The sequence below is a fragment of the Pan troglodytes genome, chromosome 2 (genome assembly GCF_028858775.2).
Source record: "Pan troglodytes isolate AG18354 chromosome 2, NHGRI_mPanTro3-v2.0_pri, whole genome shotgun sequence".
Taxonomy (NCBI): Eukaryota; Metazoa; Chordata; class Mammalia; order Primates; family Hominidae; genus Pan; species Pan troglodytes.
In genome coordinates this window covers 189751646-189768146 of record NC_086015.1, presented here as the reverse complement: position 1 = coordinate 189768146, position 16501 = coordinate 189751646, and the positions used below count along the sequence as shown (strand labels likewise).

General features: G+C 39.1%; 1 protein-coding gene across 1 annotated transcript; it reads right to left on the bottom strand.

Moving 5' to 3' along the window:
• Window positions 1–1197: 1197 nt before the first annotated feature.
• Window positions 1198–16489, bottom strand: DNAJB11 (DnaJ heat shock protein family (Hsp40) member B11). The gene is made up of 10 exons (XM_001153126.5): window positions 15993–16489; window positions 14707–14863; window positions 11063–11160; window positions 9201–9333; window positions 5475–5617; window positions 4917–4999; window positions 4221–4278; window positions 3022–3133; window positions 2409–2568; window positions 1198–1654 (listed from the first exon to the last, which is right to left on the bottom strand). Exons 1-10 carry the CDS (start codon window positions 16058–16060, stop codon window positions 1590–1592), a joined length of 1077 nt encoding a protein of 358 aa, XP_001153126.1. The 5' UTR covers window positions 16061–16489; the 3' UTR covers window positions 1198–1589.
• Between the last annotated feature and the right edge of the window lie 12 nt (window positions 16490–16501).

Below are 16501 nucleotides of genomic sequence, written 5' to 3'. Positions count from 1 at the left end.
TTCTTCTTTGTAGGAAACACATTATCCCTATGGGGTCTTTCTCACCAAGACTAGCAGCTCTAGCTCTTAATATCATGACTGACCCTTGCATACATCTTGGAAAAATGGGGATTAGTAAGTGCAGATAATGATCAAGACTTCTCCGGGGCTGATATATAAAGGAAATGATGATCACTCCTGAGAAATGCTCAACTAGAGGCAATTCAGTACATAATGAATCTTACAGGTACAAAAAGTCCACTGAACTTACATACGTATTTGTGTGGTTTCACTTGATTTTTTGTTTTTTTAGAGATGGAGTCTTGCTCTGTCACCCAGGCTGGAGTGCAGTGGCACGATCTCCCCTCACTGCAACCTCCACCTCCCGGGTTCAAGCAATTCTCCTGCCTCAGCCTCCTGAGTAGCTGGAATTGCAGGGGCCCACCACCGTGGCCGGCTAATTTTTGCATTTTTAGTAGAGACGGGGTTTCACCCTGTTGGCCAGGCTGATCTTGAATTCCTGACCTCGTGATCTACCCGCCTCGGCCTCCCAAAGTGCTGGGATTATAGGTGTGAGCCACCACGCCTGGTGATTTCTAAGATATGTATAGCCCAAAGGCAGGGATGCTGCTAGAACTATGCTGATGGCTAGAAGGCAGCTCCACACACAATACGCAACATCAGTTGTTAAACAGAATTGAAATACTCACTAGCAGAGACAAAAAGTCCAAAGTACATGAAAAGTAGAGTGTGATGTGACTATATATGTGAAAATGAGGGAGATTCAAAAGTCAAATGTACTCGTCACATAGCATCTGAATTGGGTGCCATGAGATGAGCAAACATAATTTGCAACTCTAAATTCCTTTTCTAGAACCAGTGGTAGTCCTTGTTCCTAAACAAACCAAAGGCTTTCTAACCATGAGGTCAACTGAAATTATATACATGAAAGGTGCTTTCTAAACAGTAAAGTGTCCATATCAGATTATTATTCCCAAATTAAATGAGAGAAAATATACTTCAAGGACAATTAGATCTTTGTGTAACCTTCATTCATGGACCCCAATCAACCATTCAGTTTCTTCCAAGCTCCTTTCTAGCAGATGCTGTATGTGTAATTGGGCATGGGGACTGGATCTATATCACTCTTTTGCATGCATGTGCATCCATCTTGCTTGATGGGAGGACAACCCAAATAGCTCACAGAAGAAACAGGAGTCATGAAAAAAATAACAACAAAATGTATTTAAAAACAGACTTCTCCAGTTGGCATTTTGAATGAAATTGCTAACAACTCCAACCCTCTATGTTGTGTTTCTTTTGCTCCTGGAGTCCTCTTGCAGCTTTAATTCTTGAAACTCAGGCGGCAGCACCAGACATTAAATCCCCAAAGGGAGAGGTATTAGTAAACCTTTTGCTGGTCATTCTTTTCTGAATGCAAATGGACAAATTCTTAAGCCCTCTTATTCATTTCATGATGATCATTAGATAAAAAAATTAAGCCTAACTTGCATATTGAAAATAAAAACAAAAACACACACAAAAAAACCTTGCAGATAATAAATATCGCTTATTCACTTATTTTAAACAAAGTCCAATTTTATTCACTCTTAATATCCTTGCAGTCCATTGTATACCTTCTGCACTGACCCTTGTTTCAGTAGCTGTTTGATACCTGAAGAAAGAATGAACAAATGACTCCATTAACAAAAAAATGTTACTTTCCTAGCGTTTAAAGAGCATATTTCAAGAAAAGGCTCATAAAAGGCCTTATGACAAACGTGGATGTGAATTAACTAACTACCAATCTCCAACGTAATCGCATGTAGGTAACCCCACACATGCACATGTGTGTCCAGGATGATCCCTTGTCTTTTAGGCCCACATACCACATACATGTCCCACAAAGCTCTATGAAATGAGGAATGAGAAGAGGCAATCAAAAGGGAAAGAAAACTCTTCAGCTCAGTCTTCCATTCCTTCTTCTGTATCCTCTTTTCAGTTTTTACCTCCTTCATTGCTCTCCTTTCTCTTACTATTTAGGACCCCCAGTGGGGCCCTCTTCTCAACCAGTCATCCTAGACATGCACCCATAAGCTTCTAATCTTTCTACAGTCTACCTCATCTTCCCTTTTACAGTGTGGCCCAGTTCATTTGTTTTAAGTGATTCTGTTTCACTCCCATATACTCTATCACTCCCTAGGTTTTGAAGCACAGCTTACACAGACTTTTGTAACACAAAGATGCAGGATTTTTAATATATCGCCTTTACAGAGAAAGATGAGTTCATTCCTATCTTAGTGTTCTACTAGCATTAATGATTGATGTCTCATGTCACTGGAGAGTTCTTCTATTGCCATCCTTTTCTCATCTCACACACACACACATACACACACACAAACACACACACACACAATAATATGCCATACCTTCTCTCACTTCCTCTGTTAACTGTTCTTTTGGAAAATCCACATCAAAAGTGATTATCAAAGAGCCCTTGATATTGTTGTTGTCAAAGTTGGGGAGCCCTTCCCCTTTCTTCCATAGCTTCGCTCCTGGCCTGGTGATCTTATCCCGGGAAATATGTACCTAGAAAACCAAAGGGAATGTACTGCAGCAGGAGCGGTACATCTGAAGTACATCACACAGCTTCTAGTGAGCACTGGTACACAAAGCTAATGTCACAGCTCAGCAAGAAGAAAGAATGAAGGAGCAAAGGAAATACCATTAGGACAATGTGAGTCAAGAACAAAGGATTTTAAAGAAGAAAAATCAAACACAAAAACAAGTAAACAAAGAAAGGTTTTCGTCAATAGAAACTATAAGGACAAGATTGTCAAAGGCCGTGCAATCCATTCTGAGTAGCTGAAAGGTCTGGCACTGTTATTGCAGTATGCTCAGCAGCAGAGTAAGTACAGACGGCAGAATACGACCAAGAAAGGAGTCCATCTGGTTCTCAATGACTGAAACAGCTGATACATCTCAAAACTACCCACATAAAGGCTTCAAAAGGATGCAGAACGAGTAAATTGGTTTGTTTACCTTGTGACCATCCAAGTGAGTAATATCCATCTCAAAGCCAACCAGTGACTCAACTAATGAGATTGTCACATTTGTGTACAAATCATCTCCTCTCCTTTCAAATATTGGGTGCCTAAAAACAGAATAAGGTAAAAATCATTAATTTCCAACTTTAGGTTCAAACAGTTGTTAGAAAAATCTTGGAAAAAGGTGAACACCACTCTTTCAAACAATAAACATTTCTTAGACATACTTTTGTGTGTAGTATTAATCGAGAATATAAAGTTGTTTAAGTCTTATTAAATGCTACTGTTAAGGAACACACAATCAGCAAAAGCCAGAGTATAAGTAAAACTATAATCATTAGATTATGGAAAAGAGAGAAAGGCAGCTTCTGGGGAGATCATCTTCAGAAATAGGTCTACAGAAGTTTTCCTGAGCTGGGCTCACAAGACTAAGTTGGCTGTAGAAATGCAGATAAAATGGGTGGAGGGAAGGGGAAATAGAGTGAGAAGGAATTCTGGCAAAGACAAGGAAGGTGTCAGGTTTATTCAGGAAACAACACATGTTCCAGTTTCTCTAAGAAGTGATGATAAAGACAAGGTAGGTAAAGAAGCTGGGGAAAACAACACTGAGATTAAAGAGTGCAGGAAGGCAAAGTCCCAGACAGTGGGGGGCCATTTCTCCATATTCTGGTGGGAACCCTGTTTTGATGACTCCTTACAAAGGCAGAGATATTACTGGTTTCCAAAGTGGTAACAAGAGAGCAACAGTAATCAAGAAAGCCGGAGTCCCAGGCAAAACTGTCTAAGCAGCACTTCATGCTGAAGAGAAGCTCACAAAAGAAAAGCTCTCTTTACAGAAGCTGCATATTATGTAGAAGGTTCTGTCTATGGAAAAGTCTCCTATTCTTGTATGGTGCCATACTTCTTCAGCTAAAATCTCAGCTTTGACTCCCTATCTTGTTTGTTTCTCTTTTATAACTCCTTATCAATTATTTCCTTTCAACATCTTTTGCATTTTTAAGTCCTAAGTAAATAAATAACTGGGGCTCAATCCTAGGGCCCAACCCCAAGTTTTCAGCCTTGTAGAGGAGTTACAAATCATCGTTTAGGGTAATAAGGGTAAGAAACAGAGAAAAAAGTCTAACTGCTCTGGTGGCCACCTATGTCTCTATAATTTGACTCATCTGAGAAGACCTCTAAAATTAGATTACTTACTTGACAACTTTGATTCGGAACCGTAAATCTCCAGGCTCCCCATCCACGTGAGGCTCACCTAGTCAGAGCAGATTACAGCATATTGTAAATCATACAAGTTGAATACCACAAATCTATTTGGCAACTGATACATTTTTTTAATCCACTACTTTGGGCATTGACCTGTCAAATCTGTGACGGCAGTGTCTCTGCCTGGTTGTATCAAGTTTCAGATTATTAGAAATCATCACCTTTGCCTCAGATACAGCAGTACATAACTTGACCCATTTCCTAAACAAAGAATGATACACTGGTCTCCTGAACCTAAGTCTTAAAGCTTTTTTTATTTTTAGAGTTTTAAACTTAAGTCTAAAGGTGAGGTCCTGAGAGCATCTTATTAATGCCAACTAGAGTTACATATCTTCTTTCATTGCTGAATTAAAACTCATTAAGGTCTGAACACCCTAAATTTTGATGAAACTTAGGCTACCTCATAATAACTTTTGGCCATGACATTCAAAGGATAAACGGTAATGCTACTGCTTCAGGTAAACAAAAGGCTTTGTATATCCTAAAATTGGCCAAAGAGTGTTGTAAATTATATATGCGTTTACTATGTGAACATTAAGATGGAGTAAGGCAGGGGTGAGAGGTATTCACAAATAAGCAGAGAGCAAAAAGTTATCACAATCAAAAAATCAAATATCAATATTTCACCTTCTCCAATAAAGGGGTACTCCATGCCGTCTCTCACCCCAGGCTCTATTTCTACTTCCAGCGTTCGTTCTTCATTCACTAGTCTGAAGTAAAGAGAATTAAAAGAGGAGAAAAATAATGAAAATAAAACATCAGATATAGATAAAGTTATACCTATTTTATCAGAGCTTTTTCTTGGAAGACTGTAGTGTGCCTCTACTTGACAAAACTATCTGATAATCATTTACATCTTCTATATGCTAAAATCCAGGGTGAAGCTACTATACATTTATAAACATATAAGGCTGCTCTAATAGTACAAGAAGGAAGAAAATGAAGCATTAATACTTGTCGAAAATGTATCAGAAATAAAGGGCACTGCTTGTTAGTTCAGAAACATAAAAGGAGATATTTACAAATACTTCAGAAAAAAATGTACATTGTTTTGCTCTATCCTTGTGCAGAACATGGCAGTGGGGAGGAGACAGAGAAAGATCTAGTATGGACCATTAGTGTTTGACTAGATGAACGAAATTAACAAGCGTTTCTTGGTAGAACAAAGAAGGTGCTTTCACTTACTTGACATTAGGGCATTCGTCGCAGACCACCTCCTGGGTCATTTGGAAGCGCCCAGGGCCCAGCTGGGTGGTCCGCATCTCTTGCCGACAATTGCACTTCCGTTTGCCAGGAGCCTGCCTTGCCACAGGTTTGTTTCTAACTACCTAGGAAGTGCATAAACAACATCAGCTTCTCTCTTGTGTAAAACAGCCTTTCCTTTCCTCAATTGATCAAGGCTCTGCACATATGCCTGGACTGAAACTTCCCCTTCTCTGGCAATCTATCCCTCAGAGATCTAAAGCTGACAAAACTCTTTGAAGAGTACAAATCAGCCCCCAAACAGGAATGAAGCAAACACATACTTAAATGACTCAAATTCTAAAGCTGGAGAAGTAGAGACAGGAGTAAGAAACAAGAGAACCGAAAAATAAAGTGTATGATATCAGCATTTCTAAGCCACAACTAAATGCTACTGAGTTAAAGTACTTCATGTAATGATTATCTTTTAGGAAATCCGAGCTGTGTAAAGCATAACCCCTGAGGAACAATCACTACCTTCAAAACCTGGTATGTGGCTACTATCCAATCCTCTGGTTAACCTAATGAAAATGTCTCCTTATTTCAGGAAATGCAATCCAGGACTATTTTCTGGAGCTATCTCCATTCAGATACTTTAACACATAGGAAGAGAAACAATGACCATCTCTTTGTAGTTGACTGCAATCAAACATTCTGATCCCTCTAAGAATGTAAAATTGATATATATGCAGAAATGTATTCCTAGTTTTGCCTGTTTAAATAGTCAAACATCTAATCACAAGGTATGTGCTCACGCAGCAGAATGACGAATGCTTGGAGAAAAATCCCTTAAAGCCTACCAACATATGAAAGGCCCAGGTCAACAGAGTAAATTATAGCAACAATAATAGTAATCAGAGCAAACATTTTATAGCACTTACTACATGCCAAGCCATGTGCCAAACACTTTTACATATTTATTTAACCCTCACAACTCTATGAGACAGGTACTGTTATTATCCCCATTTTACAGGTGAGGTAACAGAAGTATAGAAAGGTTAAGTAACATGACCAAGGCCACATGACTAATACATGGCAGAGCCAGGATTCTAAACTAGGCAGTCTAGCTGCAAAGTCCATGCTTCTTAACCATTGTGCTATCCTATTTCTCAAGGTATTTTTTTTTCTTTAAAAAAGAATTTACATACAGAAGGAGCAGGATTGAAAACAAGGAAAAAAAGAATTTAGCATGGGGTTACTGAACCAGCAAAGCCATTTATAGCCTTTACAATAGTTGGATTAAAAAAGAGTTTGTTCGGGAACACACTAACAGCAAAAAGTGATGTCTACTGTGTATTAGTGACAACTGCAGAACAGGCTTGGAAGGGAACATGGGCGCTAATTAGGCTCACCTCTTTCCTCCCATCTAAACAACCTCACTGGTTTATGAATATTTTTAATGCCCTTTTCTCCTGCAGCCTCAACAGTATTACAAGTCAGTTGCATCTTCTGTGATTGTCTATATCTCTTCTTTCAATTATTCAGAGAAGCAGCTACAACTAAGAAGAATACGCTTCTTGTCAAGATGGCACATATGCACAGGCTACCGGCTGTCTCCTCCAGTATCCTGGAAAAACTACAAGAAAACATGGATTCCAGGAAACAGTAACTACAACACAGAATATATGAGAAAATCCCACAGATAGAGGGCTGTTTTGAACTGTTTCCCATGACTGCAGAAAACAAAAGACTCCAGACAGCAAACAAAACAAAAAACACCCCAAGACACCAAACAAAACACAGTTAAAACCAGTGGGCCAGGGCTCAGCCCACGATGCTCTGCAGGGAAAGGTAGTTGCTGGTACCTGTAAGGGAATATCAGCTCAAAGGCCAAGACAGCTAGATACCTGAGAAGGTCTATCATCTGCCCCACAAAAGACAACAAACTGAATAACACATATATTTTAAGCAACTGTACTTTGCTTAAAAAAAGATTAGACAGACCAGGAACTTAAAACAAGCATGATAATACTTAAGGAGGGAAGGCATTAGTAAAATGATACAGAGTAAGAAATAATGCAAGAATCAAGTAGAAATATTATGCATAAAAATATGAGTTGAAATTAAAACACAGCAGATGGGATATTATTAGAATGGATATAGCTGAAGACTGAAGTAGTAAGCTGGGAGATCAAAATGAGGTACCTCCCAGAAGGAAGCAGTGAAGGATGAAGAAAATTTATTTTTCGTATTTAAAAGAAAGTTAAGAGCAGACAGAAGTAGGAGTGATAGAATTGTAAAAAATAATGAGACATATTTTCCAGAATTTAAAAAAGCTGAATAACCTCATATTAAAAGATCCCAGAGTTTTAGCAGAAAATATAGGTGAACAGCTTTCTTATTTTATTTTAAAATTTTTTTCCAGAGATGAGTTTCAGTTATGTTGTCCAGGCTAGAGTGCAGTGGCTATTCACAGATGAAATCACAGGACATGATAGCCTCAAACTCCTGGCCTCAAGCAATCCTCCTACCTCAGCCTCCTGAGTAGCTGAGATTACAAGTGTGCTCCACTGCACAAGGCTGCTTTCTTATTTTAGAACAAAAATGAATTTCTTTAAAAAGACACAAAAACTAACCATTAAAGACTGATAGATTTAATTACATTAATTAGTTCTGTTTGCTGAAAATTGAAATAAATCTTAAACATAATGAAAAGACAAGTTACAAACAGATAGGCTATATCTGCATTACATACAGCCAACAAAGAATTAGCAGCAAGAGTGAAGTACTCTTAGAAATCAATAAGCAAGACGCAAAAGAAAGAACAGGCATTTCACAAGAGAGGAAACAAATATGGCCAATAAACACAGGAAGAGATGCTGATCCTAATTGGTAATTTAAAAAAATGTAAAACAAGACCATAATGAGATATTTTATACCCACTTGATGAGCAAAAATTAAGAAGTCTAATCCACTTCTTAATAATTCCAAGTATTAGTGAGGCAGTGAATCTATAGGATCTCATAAATTGCATGTAGAAGCATCAGTACAATCAATTTCAAAAACAATACAGTATTAACTTGTAAAAATGAACATTGGTTCATATTACCCAGCAATTCTACTCTCAAGCATATCCACCCAAGAGATATTCTTGTTCATCTGAACCTGGAAATATGGATTAAAATGTTCATAAAAGCGCTGTTTGGAATTGAATAAAACTGGAAGAAACAAAAATGCCTATTAATAAATTATGGTCACAATATAGCAATAAGCAACAAGGGTGAATCCTAGTAACATAATAGTGAGTGAAAATAACCAGTCCCAGAAAATAATGAATAAAATACCATTTCTAAAAAATCAAAAACAATATAATAAACAATACATTATTCAGGTATTCATATATACATGATAAAGTAAGAATGGCAAAAGAACAATAAAGACATAATTCAATACAGTAGTTACCTTTGAAGGGAGGCAGGGTAATGGAACAGGGAAGTAGCATGTAGGTAGATTAAGTCATGGTAATGTTTTACTTAGTTCTTAAGCTGGGTGATAAAACAATGACATCAGTGTATCATGAACCAAGCATTATAATTAATTCAATTTTGTGCATTTGATCACTCCCTCTTACCCTCAAAAAGACAGAGAAGGTACATATAAACCTCTTATTTTTAGTCAAAAGTGCAAGTTCTGGGAGTCAATATGAACAGCTATATTGTTTGAACTTACTTCCACAAAATTTCCTGCATATACTTCTTCCAAAGTGACTTCTAGATCTACAATAATATCACTTCCTCTTGGAATATTTCTGTCTTGCTGACGAGGGGTTCCTCCAAACATGAAACCAAAATCCCCAAAGAAGCTAAAGATAAGTGCAAAATCATCAGGAAAAAAAAAAAATCAAGACTCTATGTTTCACAATTAACTCATTTTCTTTACGTTGATAAACTACTGTTTCTACCAATGCATTGTGCAAAACTACAAGGTATTTTTTAATACAATGGAGTCAACTATCATACATAATTTTAAATTTATATACTATCAACCATATTGTAACTATATGGTCCCTTACTACAAAAAAATCCACTTTTTAACAAAATATAGCCCATACATATAGTACAGTACATACACACACAGTATGCCAATGAATTCAATGTTGGACCCAACCAATGAAATAATAATCTTTCAATATTGGGAAAAATCTGAATATGGTGGACTTATTGAGAAAGAGTACAGTATACATAAACTTGTGTAATGCTAAATGTAATGGTTAATTTAAGAATTTTTTATCGGTAATTTTAACATATGTAGTGGTCTCTTTACATGCTTTTTAGAAGCTAACTTGTTGAAAGAAGCTACTGCTCTACACAAAAATCTTGAGTATGTAATTAAATAAGCTAAAAAAGCATCAGCCTTAGTAAAATCCTAGTGCTTAAGGAGAAGGAAGTTCTAGCCTCTATAAGACCCAAACTAATTTTTGTAAGTAACAAGAGTAACTTGAGATTAACAAAAAAGGTGACCTTCAATCCTACAGGTGGTTTAATCTAATGTTAATTTTTGGTGTTATTAAGAAGCCTCATATATTAGCATAGCGAAGATGATAACTATATAACTCCCTCTCCCACCAACCAACTCAGGTGAATGAATTCCCTGAATCTTAAATAAAGGCAAGGGGAAAGAACAGGGTGGGGGCTGGGGAAGCTGTTTCTCTTTCTGGTATTCCCTAGGGATCACTTCAGCCAGCCAAATTTATCCTGGCGGGGGGAAAAGATGTCCTAATCATGTTACTCACACATCTTTACAGACCCTAAAAATCTACTCCCCCACCCCAGGCCCTCCAACCAAGCACTAAATGGTGGTAACTACTATATGCAACAGTGAGTCTTACTTCTTTTGGGGAAGGGTTCACAGAACCCTTTGAGAATCTGAAGAAAACAATGAACTCTCCCCATAAAAATGCAGATTCGAACATCTTTTTGTTTATAATTTCAGACCTGAAACCCCAGATTAAGGTCTCTTAGTTTATGTAATCATCAGGGAATGTGGAAATTCAAATGCTCAATAAAGAGAGGTTCAAAGAGTGAGGAAGAAAGTGTTTATTATTCCAACCACCCAGCACTCCCAGAAAGCAAGAGATAAAGGTCCTCTACCCTAATTCCTTCCCCTAATGCTGGTTATTATAATCACCCTCACTTGTTGATAGCATGAAAGAGAGGCAGCTCTGGGTATGGGAGCAGGAATTTTTCTATCTCTGCTAACAATAATTTTGCTCATTAAGTGGTTTGCAGATTCCAAGGTAGCAAGTAGGCAAGGATGAACTGATTTCCAACACATGTCCCCGCGAATTGTCTGCACTGATTTAACTGATACGGTTGGCTAGATGGAATGTCCTTTCAGTGCCATCCGTCTTTCCTGAAGCTTTGTGAAAATAGAAGACTATCTTCCCACAGGGAGGACAATAATTGATCTTTGGATCAGCTAAATTGTACTGTTCATCAGAAGTTTCTGAACTAGGGAATGAGAATAATTCTTTAATCGCTAAGTGACCCTCTCTCAGACACTAACACTTTGCAGATGGGTAAATTACTCACTGTGAAAAAATGTCTCCATGGGAGCTCTGATGACCATCTTTTAATCCTTCTTCACCATAAGTATCGTACTGTTTCCGTTTCTCACTATCTGACAGAACCTGGGGATAAAAGCCAGTGGAGGAAAAGATCATGAGTTGGTAATATCCAGTTAAGGCACAGTCATATTTATGTTTGTTTTTACTTTGACAGTGGGTCTAAAATTTTAATAGAATGCAGTTTCCATTATGTACTGTATTAAGGCATATTTACAAAGTTATTTTCTCTAAGACTAAATTCTTTGATGCATTGTTCATTCCACATTGCTCCATTCATGTTTTTAATTTAAAGTTCTCAAAACCCGCGTAGTCACTAAAAAATAATACCTGAGATTAGCAATGCAGCTGTGAAGGTCAGGGTGGTAACAGGAAAGAGTTAAGACGGATTCCTCAGGTTTACTTCCCATGCAGTTTGACTTTGGTGCTTATGCTGTTAACCACTATACTGCCTTCAGAACAACTTGGCCCCACAGGTCTATAACATCCCCTACCCAAAACACACACACACACACACACACACACACACGCGCGCGCGCGCATGTATTAGGAGATTGTCAAGTCAAGGAAATCAAATGACAGGCCCTCCAGAGAGGCCTACACTGATATCTTTTCATCCTCCTTTTTTCATTTTTTGGTATATGCAGAAATCCATTTGTGGAAGAATTTTGCCTGCCATATATATATATGTTTAAGTTTGTAATGTCCTGAGTTTGAAATGCAAAAAGAGTAATAAGTAAAAATACTCTATGAAGGTTATTCAAGGTCAATTTCATTGCTTGAAATAATTCTTGAAGTTTTAAGTTTCGGAGAACTACATACACAATCATGACTATATGCTTTCTCTCTGTATATTAAAGAATGTAACAACAAAATAAGCTTCCATCCTTTTCAAAATTTGCCTTCAACATGCAAAAAAAAACTTTCTCTTTTATTTAGAGCAATCTGATATATATGCACATATATACTTGTGAAAATTAAATGGCTTTAAAATCTTCCTTTGATATTTATAAACTCCTACTTAGACAAGAGTCTGAAGGAGAGAGTTATTTCAAAACCACACTCATGGTGGCCCAGAAAAAGAGAGGTTCAAAGTAGACGGGGCTTGTTGACTTAAAAGAAAGGCATATTCACACAGGACACACTTTTGGCTTAGGGCCCAAATGAGGTGTAAGGAGTCATGGCAAAAATGTATTAACATTTAAGATATCCTTGAAAGGATAAATAGAAATTGAGTATACAAGAGAGTGAACATTCTTAAAAGCAAAGGCAAATGGGTTATTCCAGAAGTGACCACAGTACTTGATTAAAGCCACTATGATAGAAAAAGGGAGAGGAAAGCATGTTTTCACAAGTATCTTTAGAAAACAGGTACTTTGGGGAAGCAGAAATGGGCACAATTAACTTGAAAAAAAAACCCTTATTATTATCTGGATCTCCAATATTTTCACTTTTAGTCTACTTCTCTGATCTGATCTTGACAAATAAATGAACCCTGCATTTGAGACTATAAAAAACACCATTTCAAAACCCCCAAAGACTAGTTTTAAGTCAGTTTCTTTTTAGACATCAGAGGCTTCTGTAATAACCCCCTAAAAACTACTCTTGAAGTCATTATCATTTACTTCCTCCTCACTTTTCTTCCATCAAGGAATGCAATTTTATTCCATGGTCTTGGAAACTATTTTAAAAGAAAAAAGGTTTTTAGTTGATTGGCCAACCAATACACAGATTCTCAAGTAATTAAAATGCCAGCAGTGATCCTAGCTCTGTAGAGAAAACAATAACTGTACTCGGATTCTAACTTGTGAACACTAATTTACCTAAGACTAAAGGCAATCAAGCTTGAATGATAAAAAGAAAACAGAAATTTGAACTAGTGGCTAAAAGGATTGTTACAGTTAAATAAGCCACGATTTCATGACTGACCTTTGTATAGCCTGCCTAGGTCACTGATAAAGAACGTGAAGATTCTTTAGAGAGCATGGTAAATTCAGCTTCCCTAGAAAATGTTTTTGAGTATTAGGTTCCTAGCAAACAAGGGGACTATTCATGGAAAATACAGTGCAAAATATAGAATGCATATTATCAACAAGAAACAAAATATTACATATAATTTAGGATGGGCCATCAACCTTCCCAAGTTTATTGATGTGCCTCAGGTTAAGAATTTCTGTCCCTTGGCCAGGCACGGTGGCTCACACCTGTAATCCCAGCACTTTGGGAAGCCGAGGCGGGTGGATCATGAGGTCAGGAGATCGAGACCATCCTGGGTAACACAGTGAAACCCTGTCTCTACTAAAAATACAAAAAATTAGCTGGGTGTGGTGGTGCACACCTGTAGTCCCAGCTACTCGGGAGGCTGAGGCAGGAGAATGGCGTAAAACCCAGGAGGCGGAGCTTGCAGTGAGCTGAGATCGTGCCACTCTACTCCAGCTTGGCAGACAGAGCGAGACTCCGTCTCAAAAAAAAAATAAAAAAGAATTTCTGCCCCATAGGATCCCTGAAGGTGTTGAAAGACAAAAGGACCCCAACAGCTCTTGGGTTCACCTGGGTATAACTCACTGTTTCAATTCCATTGCTTCTTTAATCTAGAGATCTTGGGATTCCTTCCTTTCAAGGTTTGTGTCTTCCTAAAATATTTTTTAATTTGTTTTTAGCCTTCTCAATATACAAGAATTTAAACTTAAATTCAGGAGTTTTAGCTCTATGACTTTTAGTTCAATTAATTTTTTTCTGTGTCCATTTAGAAAATGAGAATAAAAATATGCCTAGCTCTAATATATTTCCTGGTGTCCTAGTGAAGATTAAATGAGATGATACACATGAAGTGTTTTGATCCCCAGATTAGAGGTTGCAAAATCAAATTAAAACTGTACTCTGTTTGATTTATGTAAAAAAGAAATTTAACTGAATTAGTTACCAACACTTTTACAAGCAGAACTCATATAAAAAAATCTAGATTTTCAACTTTTCTTGAAAAATTAAATCATCCAGGAATATACTGTTTGCATTTGTATGACAAAAACTGGCTGGGGTTGAGTAACAGCTGCTCCCTTGAAATGGGGCCAGAAGGCTTCAGTTTGTCAAAGTCCTCAACAATCCTTATTGCTTCCCAATATGGAGGCAGAATATCTGCTGCCATGTTTTAACTTATACCTGCCCTGCATGTTATTTGTCTAGTTCATATGAACACGCAGGTTTGCAACTCTCATGAAGGCTTTCTTTTTATTTTTGGTTCTAGCTCCCAAACTGATTGAACGACAGACCAATCAGTTGATCTACTTATTAATCTATAATAAGTTCGAGACTAGCCTGGCCAACATGGTGAAACCCTGTCTCTACTAAAAATACAAAAATTAGCCAGGTGTGGTGGCACGCGCCTGTAATCCCAGCTATTTGCGAGGCTGAGGCGGGAGAACTGCTTGAACCCAGGAGGTGGAGGTTGCAGTGAGCAGAGATTGCACCACTGCACTCCAGCCTAGGCAATAGAGACTCAGTCTCAAAATAAATAAATAAATAAATGTGAGCTGAAAGGAGTGTTTCTCTGTATTGTATGTTTTTTCTAGAGCTACAGATTTTATTCGTACTTTATCACTTTTTCTGACTCACCTCATAAGCAGCACCCAGATCCTGGAATTTCTCCTGGGCTTGTGGATCATCAGGGTTCCGGTCGGGATGAAGCTGCAGGGCTAGTTTCCTATAGGCCTTTTTAATATCCTTTATAGAGGCACTTCGAGGCACCCCCAAGATCTTATAGAAATCTCGTCTAGGAAGTAGAGGGAGAGAATACTTCATTAAAGAGTTACATGTTACATTTTTCAAAGTAGAAGATTTATTTTTCCTCTACATTTAGGTTTGTAACTGAGCAAAGAGGTATAAAAATGAAGGTTTATGTGACACATACACACACAAAGAATGACTAAAAAGGGAACACCAGAATTTGTAATGAATCTTATATATTGAAGTAATCACAGTAAGAGGCTATATACTTCTTTTCGGATTATTCAAAACATGTGTGGCACTTTTCTTTCAGAACCACCTTCGGTCAAGAAAACCACTTCCTTATTTTATGGTCTCATGTTATCTTTAGGCAATAACCATATAATCAAATTAACTCTTCCCCCCTTTCCCTATACTGGCTCCAAATGATTTTGACTTTTCTAAAAGTCAAATAACACTCTCAAAGGATGATTTTCCTTCTTTAAAAAGATTATGCCACATAAATGTCCTAACAGTAGCACTGCCAGAATGTTAAAGATGAAGCAACTTAAGATAATAAATAGCTCAAGAAGCTGGGAAGTACAAGGGCTGTCTAAAGATCTTCTTGCTCCCATCCCGCATCCAATTTCGTTCAGTCCCAACTCGGGCTGGCATCATCCACCCACTTTAATGTCAGCCCCCCAATGGCTCTTCGAAGGCTTGGCATAGAGCATCGTCCGCTTCTCCACCTCAGCGGGGCACAGCAACTCACCTCTTTGATCAAACAAACGTCCATCCCCTCAACCTCAGCCTGGCACTGTCACTACCTTTCCTTACAGTCAGGCATCCCTCTTTCTTCCCCAGCTCTACGTGACACTGCTTCAGCTCGCAACCACCTTCTTTCCCTCATCCCCCAAATGCCGTTTGGCAACGCATCCAACTCCCACTCCTCTGGGCAAATCTAGCTCTACCTAAGACCCTCTCTGGACCTAAGGCCCTCTCACTGGTGTCACCCACGGTTCTCCTCTCACCCCACTAGCCTGGCCCATACTACACCTTCCTCCGCCACCCCGCCAACCCACAGCGATGCCCCTCTCCACTCCGTCAGTCTGGCAATGCCACTTCCCCCACCCCCTCCCACCCCCCAGCAAAGGCTGACCCACGGGCCCCGTTGTCTGCGAGTGTCTGTTCCTCACCCGGCAATCACCGCCCCGATGAGGTATAGCAGCAACAGGCAAAAGGTGCTCAGGTTCTGCGGAGCCATGGTTCCTCTGTCCCGGGTCCTGTTCCACACACTCCTTACAGCCTCCTCCGCCGCCGCGTCGGCTCGCCAGCCCACCCGGCCCTGTGAGGCCGCCTCACACCGGGGGGGCGCGGGGGTCTCCTTGGTCCGCAGAGACAGCTAGCTAGCCCCCTCTTCTGCCGGTCCACTTCCCGGGAGTCCCGAGTCCCGGTGAGAGAAGCCCCCGGTAGGCGAGAGCCAATCGTTGCCCGGGACATCACACGCGGCCGGCGCCTGGAAGCCAATCAGCGCAGTACACTTCACCTCCGAGGCGGCACGGGCAACCAGTTAGGCTTCAGAACTGCAGTCGCAGCTCTTGACCAATTAGAAGCGGAGACGTCAGAGGGTCGCGCCGCTGCAGGAACCCGCTCTGCCTGAGCTACCTCGAGTCGTAGAAAATTACGTAATGATAGGGGGCCGGTC